We start from the raw sequence: 16,360 nt of genomic DNA on the forward strand, positions 1-16,360 counted from the left end.
TAGACGAGTCGTATCGGAGCTAATGTACGGGCCCCGGATACCTTGAGGTAGATGTCTACCCCGACTTCTGACAGTCTGGATCTGCTGGGGGTGTCTACACAAAGAGTATTGTAGACTCAACAGATTGAGTTTGATCGTACCTTTCTAACAGAAGTTACATTGTCTGCATAAACCAAATCATGTCAGATTCTACCCATCTGTTCTGTGGGGTACCCCAAGGCTCTGTTTTGGGTCCACTGTTGTTTCTACTGTACATACACCCTCTTGGACAAATAAATGATCCTTTTCATAATGTCTTTTATCACCTATATGCAGATGATATTCAGCTGTACTGCTCCTTTAAGGATTCTGAGTTTTATAAACTGTGAATTACTAGAGTGTCTATCAGCGATCACCAGCTGGCTAGAACAGGGGTGTCAAACTCATTTTAGCTCAGGGGCCACATTGAGGGAAATCTAGTCCCAAGTGGGCCGGACCGGTAAATAAAAAAAAAACTTCAGATTGTTTTCTTTGTTTTAATACAAACAATATAAAGCAAGGCTGGAGCCTGAGGACAGTGTATCCAAAATAGTACAAGTACAACACCTGAAGTGTACTTGAAAATTTGAAAATACTAAAAAAAATCAATAAATAAAATAAACATTCCTTAGTGATTCAAAGAGCTTACAGATCACATGGCTAGATCAGTTTCAAGCACCACTTAAAGTATATTTGACTCATTTTACTTTACATCTTTTAGCTTTCACCAGCACATCAACATCAGAAGTCACATCCTGAGTGGCGGCCAACTTCAGGATGTGATTCAAGTTCTTGTGTGAGCCTTGAGCGCAGCTTTGTTTTATTTATACTCATTACAGAGGAAACTTGCTCACAAAGATAAGTTTATTTTCACTCTACATTGTAAAGTATGAAAATATAGTTTACACAACCATCTCGCGGGCCGGATTTAAACTGCTTGCGGGCCGGATCCGGCCCGCGGGCCGCATCTTTGACACCCCTGGGCTAGAAGATAACTTCCTCCAGTTAAACTCTGAAAAGACCGAATATCTGATCATTGCCCCTTAGAGCATGGTTCCCCTGATTAGTCTAAAGCTTGGTCATTTATCCTCTGTCGTCAAGACGAGCTTGAGGAATTTGGGTGTTTTTGACCAAGGATGGTGTCAAAACATGAACTTGAAACAGTTATCGATGCCTTTATCTCCTCCCGTTTAGAGTTCTGTAACACACTCTTCATGTTTTAACAAAAAAGCCCTTGACCGCCTTCAGTTGGTCCAGAACTCTGCAGCGAGGCTCCTAACTGGAGCAAACCGAAGAGCACACATCACTCCTATTTTAATGTCTCTGCACTGGTTACCCGTTAACTTTAGAGTTCATTTTAGAATCCTGATTATAACTTTCAATGCTCTACATGGTCAAGCTCCTCCCTATATTACTGAACTGTTAAAGCCTTATGCTCCAAACCGAGCTTTCAGGTCCACACACCAAAACCTTCTAGAAGTTCCAAAGACCAGATATAAAGTCCAGGTGATCGCTCTTTCCAGACTGTTGCACCCCGACTTTGGAAGGATCTTCCTTTATCCTCACGTAGCATTGACAGTCTCGACACTATTAAAACCCTTTCATTTAAAGCAGCTTTTACATTAATCTTTAATTTTATTCTTTTAATCTTAAATTTGTAAAATCTTATCTGTTTATGAAATTTAATAATTTTATGACTTTTTCTGATGTTTATCCATTTCTGTTTTGAGATCATTATGATTTTATGACTGTTTTATTTTGATCTAAGTGAAGCACTTTGTGATTCTATGTCTGTGATAAGTGTTGGATAAAAACTGATATTACTGTTAATAATGTCTTCAATGGTTTGATCTCTGGGGGTTTTAAACGAAGGTTCATCTATTTCTATTTCTCTGGGAACAGACAGGCTTTTGTAAGCTCTAACTGGGAGGACTGACCTTGCTCTCGGTACCAGACTTGGTGCTGGGGCTGGTCCCCCTTATCAGTAGAACTCCCTTGAGAAGTCCAGACAGCTCTGTTTTAGAAATTGCACCTGGTGTGCCTTCTCGCCTGAGTCTGTGAGAACCTCAAATGTGTGTGTAAATGTGTGTGCGTTGTATCTTTCCGTGTGTCTGCTTAATAAATACTCTTGGAGGACTTTGATGAGAGTGAAGTATCGGACCTCTGTGTGGTGTGCATTTCATTCTCCACTTTGCAAAGTCTAAATTGTTTTGTTGGTCGATTATTGGTATATGGTTTTGATCAGCTGATTATTATAACCCCTGCGTGTTGAACTTTCCCTAAGGTAATCCTGGATGGGAGATAAAATTACCTAACATTAAGTGCTATATAAATAAAGTTTACTTACTTACATTGGTGATGTCACACCACTACTGCTGCCTTACCTTGTTGTAGTACTGTAATCTGGGGCTGGAAGCAGCCTCTTCATCCCCACAGCTCGTCAGCTTCATCAGAAACGCCTCCCGCTCCACCTCTGATGCCGCTTCCTGAAAACACTGTAGAGCCTGGTGCAAACAGGAAATGATGTCACAGTGAGTCCTGTGAGCTTGCTACAGGTAAGGTGTACAGAAGAACGTTTACTTACCTTCTGGCCTTCCCCGTTAGCTAGGTGGCACTGACCCAGCACAAAACGACACGAGCCGATGTTCACCTGACACCACGGGCCAATCAGCCGCATGTACTCCTGCACAGGTGAGACACTCGCTCTCAAGCTACTTACATGAAGGTTTAAACAGACATGTGGATGACAAGAGGACAGATGCCCAGCTGTTTGGTCACCTGCTCCACTACATCTGGTTCTGTTGGGTTAGAAGTCCACACTAGTAAGAAAAGACTCACCTGCAGCTGTGTGAACTGACAATTAGCCACCAGGCACTCCAGAAACTGGAAACCAGGGTTACTGGGCCAACTGGGAAACATCGGTTAAGACAAACACACAGAGCTGAAGAAACTTAACAGCTTTCAGATGAACCTGTGAGTTATGAGGACATAGTTTCATCAGCTGAGTGTGAGGCCTGGTAGTACTGATCCCTAACTCAGCAAACTTTCTCACCTGTCCACAGGTATTGTGGTCAACATTAGCCTTTAAAGGGACATGAAATCTGAATCTGACCTATGTGGGTCTCTGCTGCCTCTAAAAAACACTCCACAGGGGAATAAAACAGTTTTCAGTGTTTGGTTTCGAGAATGATCAGCCTAAAACAAATTGTTTCACTGAGTCCTCGTTTGTGATGTCACAATCAGGAAAATTACCCTAGAACCCCCCTCCGCCTCACCTGTCGAGTTCCCACCCACCAAAATTGTTGGGGACATGAGGGGCCAGAGTGGCAAAAGAGTTAGGTAGTGCTGTGTAGATGTGTTGATTAGTTACAACTACCAAAAGTTGTCACTGAAGAACTTAAAGGGACTTTACGGAGTTTTGAATTTTTATGCTCGCGATTGCCCCCTCAGGCCAAAAGCGTAACGGCAACTTCAATAGTAGGCTCGTGCACGAGGCGCGCATGCTGTACGTGCACACTCCTTAACCAAAATAATAGCTGAGACAGTCCCTTGTGTGTGTGTGTGTGTGTGTGGCCCGGAGGACAGAGGACAGGAGAACGCGCAGCTAATTAATTAAATAATTTGGTTCTGTACCTTTCTCTTCAGCACAGCTGACAAAGGTTTAAGATGGGTCAGTCCTCCTGCATGCTCAGACCATTCCCTTCCCTTGCTTGAAAAATTGTTCCAAAATGAAAGTTGAACCCACATCTTTTTTATCTGTGAATTCAATGCCGTTCGGCGAGTCTCAAATAAAAATGTGGGCATCTTATTGTAAAAAAAATATACCATTAATGTAAAAAAAGAAACTACATAAACTATGTTCACACCCAGAATCGAAACCAGGTCTTCTGCAGGAGAGTCCGACGTCTTACTAGGTGAGCTAAAGCACCAGTGACATCTTTTGTATCTGTAACATTTATATCCTTGATGACAGCTGAAACAACGTCAAACCAAAGAATGGTTTGGAGCGAAAATGGCTATTTTGTTGCTAATTTGCAGGAAATATCTAGAAGAAAGTTCTACAGAAAGTAGCCAAAGGTCCTCGGAAATGTAGCTAGCTTTGTCACTACTGTAGGGATGGGTACCGAATTCGGTACTTTTTAAGGTACCGACCGAGCACCGATTCACGTCATTTGAAAGGGTGTCTCGTTTCGGTACCCGTCCTTCATAACGAGAACTTGCCTAGACAGCTGAGCATGCGCAAAATGTATTATTTCTATACATGTTTTGGCTGTCAAACTTCCATAATGCCCCTTTAAGAACCAAAGTTGTTCTTTTTGGAAGCTGTATTTTTCTCTCACATCTGCGGCTGTACCTTTCTCCGCTGCTCTGACCTTGAAGCACATGCACAGTCATACCTGGTAACTCGGGGGGCGTGAGAAAGGTGACCACTAAAATCAATGATTATTTATCTTGCTATGTTTCCTATGTTGATTATTTCTGATGTATACTAATCTATATACGGCCTGACTTGTATGCATGTTTGCACCTTGCCACCGAAATAAATTCCTACTAGATGAGTCTCACCTACACGGCGATAAACCTGATTCTGATTTTGAAAAGGGATGACGACACCTAGAGAAAAAGTGGGAACATTTCTAACTAAAGCTGATGGACAAGATTGCTATCTTAGCAAAAAGCTAGCATAGCCCTAAGCTAGTGTAGCCCTAAACTAGCATAGCCCTAAGCTAGTGTAGCCCTAAGCTAGCGGTACACAACAGTACGACTTCCATGTCCCAGAATCTCAGCATCTCAGGTGCTTCAGGCATCAGCTGTGGACCTAAGACGAGGTTAGTGGTCTAGGGTTTAAATGAAGAAACTGAGTATCGACGGCTATGCTGAGACTGAGTATTATTTAGCCGCTAAAATCCAACAAGTGATTTTTCTTCTTTTTATTTCTGTGTTTTGTTGCAAGTCAGTTTTTAAAAGAACCCCATAATGTTTTAAATTTTCAGTTTTGCCTTTATTGCAGGAAGGAAAAACAAATCACACTTGTGATGAAATTGTACTTGATGGATATTTACCACTTACTTTGTTAGTAAAATAATCACCATTGTTTGTTGGTAAACTACATTTCTTCAGCTTATGGCGCTTCAACACCAGCATCGGCCTGGACGAATTAATACTACACACAGCTTTACGATGTAGGCGTGACTGAGCATATGGGCTCTCCAAAATTGGTGCAAAGATATCAGTGATGTCATGAGCGCATCTCTGAGCATGTGGGCGGGGCAAAAGATGCACAGCGAAATCAGTGGTGGGTGGGGCTAGATCTTTACTTCACATACAGTGCAGGCCAAAAGTTCAGACACACCTTCTTATTCAATGTGTTTTCTTTATTTTTATGACCATCGTTTACAAAGGGGCCAACAAGCGTTAAACTCCTCTGGAAACTCCTTCAAGACTGGTGGAAAACCATTTCAGGTGACTACCTCTTGAAGGTAGTCACCATTTAAATGGCCCACCCTGTACTTTGTTACATTTGTACCATTTATCAAAGCAAATGAAATATAAAGGCTTCTCCAATATAAAGGCTATCCCCAGTGAGTCGTGGAGGATGGCTGCTTATACTGAGCCGGGATTCTCTGGAGGTTTCTTCCTGTTAAAAGGGAGTTTTCCTCTCCACTGTCGCTGCATGCTTGCTTAGTATGAGGATTGCTGTATAGTCACTGACACTAGTCAGTGACTTGATGCAATTTGCTGGGTTCCTTATATAGGAACATTATTTCTGATTGGCTTAATGAACTGTGAATTGGAATGTTTATTATGTGAAGTGCCTTGAGACGACTCTTGTCATGATTTGGCGCTATATAAATAAACTTGACTTGACTTGACTCCAATGATTCCATTATTAAGTTAATCAGTAGCTGCAGATCTAGTTTAAACGAATGTGTTGATTACCGGGTTGAAATCATCTGGATGTGTCACCGTGCTTTAACTACTACACTGTTGGTAGAGAAAGCTAGCCTAGTGAACTAGACCAAGTTCTTGCTTTGCAAAGTTTGGTCTAGGCACGCTCCATTGGAACCTCCGCAGCTCCTACCAGGACTCTGGCTAGCCAATCACAGCTCTCTAGAGGGGTTTCAAACACATAAAGAGCTGTGATTGGTCCATAATGGTGGGCCAATCATAGTGCTCTATCTGCTTAGTGAACAAATCACAGAGCTTTATCCGCTTTGTGGGCCAATCAGGGCACTCTATATGCCTGGTGGGTGGGATGATGCAACAGAGTGAAACAAGAGTATGTCACATTCATTGTCCAGTAGCATGCGGAGATCATTTGAAAGACAACGGTAGAACCCGCCCCACAACCGAGAGCCGTCCATGGAGCGTGGCCAGACTAAATAATACATTTATTTAGTCTGGCTTGCCAGGCTAAGAGAAAGCAGGAATGACCTTGAAAACTAAATTAAATTATAATATGTTTCTTGGAACGTTTTCATTGTCTGCAGGTTACCAGATGGCTGGTCATGTGACTGGTAACCTGACTGAGTCTGGATGAAGGATACAGCAGCTGAGCGAGCAGCTGGACCACATTGGAGATCAGATGAGTCCAGATGAGCGGAGAGTCGCCGTGCTGCTGAGAAAACACCTGCGACATGATGATCCTCCGTCCTACTGTCTGATAGAACAGCTCTACCACCGTCTGAGGGGTCCACACTGAAACATCACAGAGTTCATGATCACAGGAACCAGAGCCTAAGACAGATGTGTGTGTGGGTGAGTAGGGTTGGGCATTGAGCATCGATTGGAATCCGCTTTTACCGGAATTTCTCAATTTTTTAAAATTCGATTACTAGCTTTGATTCCCGATCAGCTAACCGGAAGTAGATGGTAATTGGCCTGTATTTGATATAGCGCCTTCTAGAGTCCTGGAACCCCCCAAGGTGCTTTACAACACATTCATTCAGTCATTCACACACTGGTGGGGATGAGCTACGATGTAGCCACAGCTGCCCTGGGGCGCCCTGACAGAGGTGAGGCTGCTGAGCAAGGGTGTCACCGGTCCCTCCGACCACCAGCAGCAGGCAAGGGGGTTAAGTGTCTTGCCCAAGGACACAACAGCAGTGGCAGACTGAGCGGGTCTCGAACCTGCAACCTTTTGATTACGGGGCGAGCGCTTTACTACTGTACCATCGTCGTAGATGCCACCGAATACCAACGACGGAGAATCTGCTGGAAGTGTTTTCAATACCGTGCAGCCATGTAAAATGCGAGGAGACGTTCTAAAGTGTGGCTTCGGCCATCGATAAAAATTGGGCAATCTCCGTGGAAAAATTGTCATTTGTAAATTGTGATCAAGGTCTTTGAGAGCTGATCAGCTGTTGGACTTTTGTAGCCAGCAGAAACCCCGTCTGCAGCATCACTGTTCACTGAAAACCGCTGGACTTCTCTGGTTAAGACATTTTACTTCTCATCTGGGAGGCTCCTTCAGCTCTAAACTTTGGGCTGTGAGCAGGAGGCTCAGAAACAAACACGGATTGTGCTGCAAGTCTGTTTTTAATCTCTTAAAACGTTAAAAACCGGCTCACTTAAAACATGTCCACCTTTTGGACCCTGCCTCTTGAAAGGGTCGGAAACGAAAATCGATCAGAAACAAGAAAATTGGAATTGGAAACACTGAAATTGAATAAATGCCCAACCCCATGGGTGAGTGGGTAATATCTGACCTGATCTAGCTGGGGTCATAGTTGGCGTGTCAGATAGCTCCAACGCAGTGAGGTGTTGCAGGTTCACATCTCTGAAACACAAGTGAAGCTGCTGACTCAGACCAGAACCTTACATGGACGTGCCGATCCACCTGTACTCACATGGTGTCCACAGGAACGAAGGAGGTGAGAGTCTGACTGATGTGTTTGAGGAGGTGATAAGAGGAGAGGAGGTGGGAGGTTCGAGGGATCAGATCCTGTTGGAGCTGCAGAAGCTGCCCCCCTCCACCCAGAAACACCTACACACACACACACACACACACACACACACACACACAAAATTAGTTCACACTGACATATGTCTGGGTTGCCCAGAAACAGCACAGACGTGTAAGCTCACGTTGTCTCCAAATCGCAGGTAAAGTTTCTGCAGGATGAGCAGATCTCTGCAGAACCGAGCTCGGGTCATGGCCAAGTGGCACACAGCCTGGCAGACAAGAGAAACAGCACAGCTGCTGCTGTACAGCTGAGACAGGCTCATCCGTACACTCAGTCCTGCAAGACAAAGAGCAGGGAATACAGCCATCATAATGTGTGTGTGTGTGTGTGTGTGTGTGTGTGTGTGCGCGTGTGTGTGTTATGGAGAGAGAGTGAGCATGTCTACTACCTGGAGCCACCAGTCCATCTCCACCAAACTCCGAGTCCGTCTCCAGGTCCATCTCCCTTATCAGAACCATCATGGCCGCAGGGGGATTCCGGACATCCTGCAGTTTGTTCTGAATGTCCACGATGATGTTCTCACTGCAGGAAGCAAGGCCACAGATGTTCTACACTTATGTTTCCAACACTCAAGAGAAATGAGTCCAAACCACCCAAAACCCAAACCAACCCAGTTCCATGGAAATGTGCTCAACTTTAGGCACACCGATCACATGATCACAGTCATATGTGACCTGTAGGACTTGTTCAAGTGTTTCCAGGTAACGTCTTATTCCTGGGTGGGTCCATGCAACAAGAATCCACAGACCACGGGTGACCCCTACTTCACACTGGAAGCATCAGCGGCGTTGGAATCCATCAGTCTATGGGGACGACTCAAACCAGCCGCGGCACTTCTCAGATTAGCCAAGGAAACTAGTTCAGTGTAGGAACGCTCCACTGGAACCTCTGCAGCATTCTGGCTAGCCAATCACTGCTCTCTATAGGGGTTTCAAACCAATAGAGTGCTGTGATTTGTCCACAGTGGTGGGTAAGTCACAGGGCTCTAACCGCTTTGTGGGCCGATCAAGGCACTCCATTTGTCTGGTGGGTAGGATGGTGTGATGGTGTGGAACAAGATGGCAACAGCTCCTTTTAAACGACTTTTACATCGATTTTGGACTATTAGGACTTGGACTGATTAGAATCAGGAGCAGACAGATGTATGTAGAAGTCCTTAATTTACAAAAAGGATGCATTTTTGCCTTCTTCAAGAGCCTCGTTGACGACATCTGTTGCAGTATGTCACTGTAGGGTTTGGTAAATTGAGTACCATACCATACCATTTTATTTATAAAGCGCATTCAACATGGCATTACAACCAGACAAGGCGCTGTACATTAAAAGATTACAGTTAATTAACACGTTCAGAATGACATTTAAAGCATAGTTTATAAGAAAAATGAAAACAAGAAAATACTCGAACTAACAGTCGTAAAACACTAAAAACACAAAGGAATGTGAAACAACAGATAAAAACATATGAAAGAACCACAGTAATACAGATGTTAATTATTGTGCATTCTATTGTAGAAAGAATGCAGATGTCGAAAGTGGTCCATGACTATGTATTATATGCAAGGTTGAAGTAGTGAGTTTTCATGCGAGATTTAAAAATGCTAATTGTTGGTACTTTAAGAGCTCAATATATATTACCTCTACTTATGACCAGTAAGCTGGGATACTCTGTCTAAATATAGAATATCACCCTGTCTGGTCTTTATTGTGCTTTAATCAGAAGATTCTAGGATTCTTTATTTATTAGGGGATTGTACACACTTCGTTTTGATTCAGAAAACAGTCAGGTTTATAAAAGTAAGAATTTATTTTCAAACAATTAAAACATGACAAGTTAACTAAGCATTTACAGTGATGGATGGAACTAGATGTGATGTATGAAACCTATGTGTGAATGAGATGTTAGTCAGAACTTCCGGATCTAGGAGAGCTGAATCCTGGATGTAAAAGAATTTGGTTTGCGTTAAGCTATGAGTTGATTGTTCTCAAAAACCACATCAGACACAATCTCACTGTGTTTTACGTACCCAAGTAGAGACGCCCTTTTCGGATACGAGATGTCGGGGGGGGGGGGGTCGGAGGCCCCCCAGGTACCGAAGTCCGTAGATTAACTTGCAGTACGAACAGGTCAGGCCAGAATCATCTCCAGGTAACAACAGTTGGAACTAGTTTGCGTCTCAGGAATAACTCATAAGGAGTTGAATAAATCAGCTTGTTATGATTTCGCTATCTCTGTCAGAGCTGCAGGCTCTGAGCTCCAGCCGGTGTGAGGAAGGCAGGCTGATTTAAAGGGAACACGTGCAGTCTCATGCCTCCTTTTTGACCAGATGTTGAATGGTCAAACAGTAGCTAAACTGACCACTGCTGGACGTTACATCACTTGTTCATTGTCCAGTAGCACGCGGGGATGGTTTGAAAGACAACCCGCCCCACAACGAGAACCGTCAACGGAGCTTTGCCAGAATAAATAATGCATTTATTTAGTTCTGCTGCTGATGAGGGACAGGTGGAGGACAGATGCAGGGTGTCAGTTGACCTACCTGTCGTTGCACAGCATTTTCTCCAGGACAAGCTCAGCAGCTCTCTCTGGGATTTGAAGATATTCCAGCGCGTTCTCCATCTCATAGGTCATCTCCTCAGAAACTGCGTCACTGATGAGCCGCAGACTCTGAACCAATTGAAGGACGTCTCTGGCCATGTCAGGGTCTGAGGATGACAGGAGGCACACCACAACTATAACAGAACATGTAGAAACAGTATGAAGTCCAATTTGTGCTTCTGCGTCGGTACATCGAAGGAGACGGAGAACGCAAGCTTATGATTGGCCAGGATGCTGCTTCCCTGAAATCCACCAAAACTACAGAGCCGACGATATCTAACGGTAGACACGAAGCAGCTTGAAGAATACCTCGTGGAAAAGTCTAAGAATATGAATGTTTTATTCCCCCGTGACTGGAGGAGTAGAAGGATGAATGGAAATGATGGGAAACGTGGGTTTAGAGCTGGCGATCGCATGCAGAGGTGGAGAATGACGTGTGTGTGTTAAAATATCTGAAATACAAAAATACCAGAGCAGATACATAATACATGATACCTCGAAAAGTACTACGCCCTCTGTTGACCCGGCCAGGAATTTCTCTGCAACACTCCCCAGGTGACGGAGAAGTCTATAGGCAAAACATCTGTCAATGTGTGTGTGTCTCCGCAGGAGCATCAACTAGGCTTAAGAATGAGTATCAAGATGGTAGCACACATGCTACCGTCATTTTTTCCAACATCTGGAAAAAAGCCAACCAAGCCACTCCACAAGAACGAGGTCACTGTCTCAAAGCAAACAAAACGGGATGCCTGCTGAAGATCTTTGAGTGGGGACGTACATCTCAACCCAAGACCAAGAACCGGACTCAACCGCGGAGCCGCAAATGTACAAGAGGACGGAAATTCCCTCCCGATGGCGTCACTCCCAGACATTGGAAACCCTAGCCCGGTGCCGAAGACAACTTAAGCGGTAAAATTGGACCAGCCGTTCCCTGTGGAGCTGCAGGGGACTCGTGAACTGATGGACATCTTCCTGCCTGAACGTCTACAACGGTTATCGGCTGCTGGATCTCTCCCTCTCTCTCTCTCTCTCTCACACTCACTCTCTCTCTCACACACACACACACACACACACATAAACACACACACACACACACGAGCAGAACCTCTGCGGGAGAGAGGAAAGGTACTGCAGGTATTTTCTTCTTTCATGACAAAGAAAGTTCTCTTTATTGTGCTTTTTAATACAAATTGTTGGACACTGTAGAAAAGTAGACATTGTACATTTGTTTAGGTGTACATTATCCTACTGGGATGGCAGAACAAACAGAAAAAAGTTCTGAAGGATGAGTGAATATTGTCAGAAAGCCTTTTCCAGATCAGACACTGGCTCTCAGCACTCTAGACTCAGACAGACTGAGATGAAACTATCGGACGATGTAATTAGGGATGTCCCGATCCGATCACATGATCGGAAATCGGCCCCGATCACGTGGCTTCAGACTGATCGGGACTCCGTCTTTACTTCCCGATCCAGACTCGGATACTGGGTTCAAATTACAGGAGAGCAACTTGGTTCTCCTTAAAGGTTCTCAGGCTCCCCTGATGCCCTTAACTTCCACACCCAGAAGGAGCACAAAAGAGATCCAGTTTCTACCTACATTATATTATTTACATGGACTCAGAGCAGCAGGCAGACCGCTGATTATTCATGAACTCCAGCTGCGTTCTGCACACGGCCACAGTAACATTTTCTAAGTTTCTAAGTGGCGTCACCAAAAATATACAATTAACACACAGTCATTCGTGTCCGTTCATTTTCTCTCTGGTAAGTTCTGTCTGTATTTGAGCATGACGTGTGGACGCGCTCGCTCGTCACTGGCGCAGCCGGGCAGCGCGGCGCACACTCCGCTTTTTTTTACGGTCAATAGATCATTTTGATCTGCTAGTTAAAAAGTGACTTGTGAAGTGAAAAAGAAGGAAGCAGGCAGGAGGTTTTCTGGAGGACTGGGAGATGCAGGCAGATCAGAGACAGACAGGACAGGAAGATAGGAAAATAAAAGCCAAGAAAACAAAACAAAGTTCTTAAAAAAATAAAATGTAGGTAGATTTATCCCACTACACGTTTGTACCTGTATAAAGCAATCATTTATCAGCATGTAGTTTTTATATAGTTGCTACAATTCAGATCATCTTCAAAACTCCGTCCCATGCCCAGGGGCGTATCTAAGCATTTTGGGGGCCGAGGCAAAATAGACCCCTGCCAGGTATTTTAAGTTGAAGTGCTATCTGTTTTTATATTAGACTTTTTATATTAGCAATAAAGTCCAAAAGTGAAGAAGTTATGTTATTTATTACTTGATTGTCCAAGCTACCTCACAGACGTGATCTGTTGTTAAAAATTAAAATAAAAAGGTAATTGACTAAAAAATAAGGGACATTCTGGAACAGTTTCTTCCTTTTCTTATTTTCTTTTTTTATGCATCAAAAGTATCGGATCGGGACTCGGTATCGGCTGATTCTCAAAATCAAATGACCCAGACTCTAGGGCAAAAAAACCTGATCGGGACTTCCCTAGATGTAATAAAGGACATAGACTGAATCTCTGCAAGCACATGACCCTTATGCCTGGTTTATACATCTCCATCAGCTCCACGAGGGACACAGATGCACGAACGGAGAAGTTTTGTCCTCAGACTTCTCCGTCTCCTGGGGAGTGTTGCAAAGCAATCCCCCTCCAAGACACCAGAGGGCGTAGCGCTGTTCTGTGGCATCCTGTCATGTACCCGGTCCAAGATGGTGTGTTTATATTGTGTTTGTCTGTATTCAAGAGACTTTTTAACACAGACAAATTTGTCCCTCATTCTCCTTCACCTCCTCATACGCTCACCACCGCTAAACCCACGTTTCCCGTCATTTCCGTCCACGAATAAAATGCTTGCTGCGCATCTTTTCACTCCTGCAGTCACGGGGGAATAAAACGTTAATATTTTAGAGTTTTTCCACGAGGTATTCTTCAAGCTGCTCCGTGTCTGCCGCTAGATATCCTCGATTCTCTTTGTTTTTGAGGGCGCAATGACGGCGCTGTAGACGACAGCGGCGTCCTGACCAATCTCAAGCTTGCGTTCTCCGTCTTGACAGACGGATGTTTTAGCCTGATCTATACTTTTCTGTCTGCGTCGGTGCGGAGACACACAACGCCATTATGCGTCGGCATAAGGGCTCTCCGACGGGCCTACAGAAGGTGACGGAGACATGCCCAAAATTTTAAACATCTGTTGAAAGTGATGGAAGATGCAAGCTTGTGATTGGTCAGGACGCCACTTCCTGTATATTCATCACCAGCACCGCTGGAGCTCCATTAAAACGTAAGCAGATATTTAGCGTCAGACCCAGAACAGATTGAAGAACGCATCGCGGAAAATGTCCGAAAATATTTACATTTATTCACCCGTGAGTGAAGGAGTACAAAATATGGAGCAAACGTGGACGGAAACGACGAGAAACGTGGGTCTAGAGGTGGCGACAGCATGAACAGCTGGAGGAGAATGGAGGACAGATTTGTCCGTGTTATAAAGTCTCTGAAACGTACAAACACATTAGTAAATACACTATCGGGGACCGGATACACGAGTGTTATGGTGGCAGGATACCAAAGACCAGCACTACGCCCTCTGCTGTCCTGGCGAGGAATTGCTTTGCAACACTCCGCTGCCTGAGCAGCGCATAATATCGTTGGACGTCTCCATACCCAAGTAGATGGCAAAGTATAAATCAGGCGTTGCACGTTGTAAAAGTGCACTGACTGACCCACCCACAGAATACTGAGCTCTTTTTGTCATGGTGGGAAGTGTCCATACCATCTGTAATGGGCGTCTCCTCTTCAGAGATCAGGTACTCATCATACGACAGGTACAGGTGGTCCACGGCAAAACACGGCAGCAGGAAGGACACAAAGCCCTGTGACACACGAACAAAACCATTACAGATTGGATCAGCTGGAGAAGCTGTCAGCAATAGTGATCAGGACCTCTTGGTCCCATTTCATACATGGACCTGAACCTTTGTTTTGTTTTCCTAGAGGTGAAGAACCGCTTTCACATCTGGGTCAGTATGGCCTGGGCTGGGTAGCTTATTTGGCTTCACAACTAGATAATGTGTGTATTCCGTTGTGAGGTGGCTCTTTTTTCAGATCTCTTCCTCGGAGGTCCGACTTGGACCGAGGCGACACTATGGACTGATTGGCCAGATTAAATCCACCCCTACCACCTCCGACTGGCAGGGGCTTCCCCCACGCGCGATTCATTAACATTCTGAATGTTGTGGAGTAAACATCTGCTGTAGCCCAGTGGGGAGAGGAGAAAGCAGAGAGGAACAAGAGTAGCCATGAGAACCACAACTCACAGCGGCAGCAGAGGAGGACGGAGTGTTATGAGGATGCGAACAACAGTATCAGTAAGAGAACAGGGAGCAAATTAATAAAATAATGTGGTTCAGATGCTGTTGAAGGTTCTCAGTCATGGTAATCAGGTCATGGTAATCCAAAGGGGTTTAAAGTGAAGACAAATGGACTTTTTTGGTTTTGCTTCTCATCTGAGGAGCTTTGTCAATTCTGGCTGGAATATGGGAGAGTTGAGCTTATAAGTTGTGGCTGTCTGTTGTTGCTTAACGAGCAGAAACTACATGTGATTTTAACTCCTCCCTACACCTTGATGGGTCGTTGGCCTCTATTGTGTGAAAGTCGTATTAATTAGATGCAGGAAGGTGTGATCTAGACTGAAACTGTTCTGGAATAAGATCCAGAGCTGTATTAGCCCCTCCCCTATTTAAAGTGGGTTTTGTTCGTTTGACATAGATAGCTTCTTTAATTCCTCTCTCTCAAACCGTCCATCTTCTCTGTCCAAAATGTGGACTTTGTCATCTCCAAAGGTGTGTCCGTTGTCCTTCAGGTGTAGGTGGACTGCAGTGTTTTGACCTGAAGAGGTGGCTCTCCTGTGTTGTGCCATGCTCTTGTGTAATTGTTTAGTTTCCTCGATGTAAAGATCTGGACAGTCCTCACTACACTGGACTGCATAAACGGCGCCAGTGATGGTGCTTACTAGGGCTGGATGATATATCGAAAACTTTTTCCCATGAGAAGATATTCCATGATACAAAAAAGAAAATTTGTGTGTAGGTTGGCCACGTTGATCTGCACCCGAACCAATGCCACCCAGCCCCAACCATACCAACCCAGATGTGGAAAAGGCTTTACAGTGTGTTGTCCTAAACCGAAGCCTGTTCGGCTGATACTAAATAATCAGCTGAGTGGCGTCTGGGCAGCAGCCTTTTCCCATAGAAATGCTGGTTACTGCAGCAGCATCAACTTAAATAACCTGTCGTTTAGCTGCACTGGCAGCCAAGCTTAAACTCCCACAGTTCTGCAGCTAAAAATACTTTGTTTGTTTGTTTGTACACAATGGTGCAAAAAGTGGGCATGCAGTGTATGTGATGCAAAGCAATGATGCAAAAAACTTCATTTTAATGAGGATTTCCTGTGTTTTATAACAGGTGAGTACCTGTCCATTTGTGCATCTGCAAATTCTATCGTTAACAGAGATGCACCTGAGTGATTAGGCGCCCCTCCAATTCTACGTTGATTTTAGTCGTTTTGTTTTTGTTCTGGTCGTGACTCTGTTGATCACCTAAGAGCTGCTTGATGAGAAGATTTCTCCTGGCGGTATGGAAGAAACATGTGAGCTGCTGCTGACTAGCTTTAGTTCCAATAGAAATACTTTATATTCCCAAATGACTTTAGTGACCCGTTATATATAATTAACAGTAAATTAATAAATACACCA

General features: G+C 44.3%; 1 protein-coding gene across 1 annotated transcript in view; it reads right to left on the reverse strand.

Annotated features, from left to right (window-relative positions):
• Positions 1-16,360, reverse strand: part of nup160 (nucleoporin 160) — a 56,183-nt gene that overhangs the window by 10,913 nt on the left and 28,910 nt on the right. Inside the window, exons 12-21 of the mRNA XM_015964991.3 lie at positions 14,381-14,480; positions 10,523-10,688; positions 8,374-8,507; positions 8,107-8,261; positions 7,869-8,005; positions 7,728-7,798; positions 6,567-6,717; positions 2,857-2,926; positions 2,603-2,701; positions 2,403-2,522 (exon numbers count right to left, since the gene is read on the reverse strand). Of these exons, the coding sequence (XP_015820477.3) occupies positions 2,403-2,522; positions 2,603-2,701; positions 2,857-2,926; positions 6,567-6,717; positions 7,728-7,798; positions 7,869-8,005; positions 8,107-8,261; positions 8,374-8,507; positions 10,523-10,688; positions 14,381-14,480 (1,203 nt within the window). The remainder of the gene's footprint in view (positions 1-2,402; positions 2,523-2,602; positions 2,702-2,856; positions 2,927-6,566; positions 6,718-7,727; positions 7,799-7,868; positions 8,006-8,106; positions 8,262-8,373; positions 8,508-10,522; positions 10,689-14,380; positions 14,481-16,360) is intronic.

This window comes from Nothobranchius furzeri, chromosome 4, assembly GCF_043380555.1.
Source record: "Nothobranchius furzeri strain GRZ-AD chromosome 4, NfurGRZ-RIMD1, whole genome shotgun sequence".
Taxonomy (NCBI): domain Eukaryota; kingdom Metazoa; phylum Chordata; class Actinopteri; order Cyprinodontiformes; family Nothobranchiidae; genus Nothobranchius; species Nothobranchius furzeri.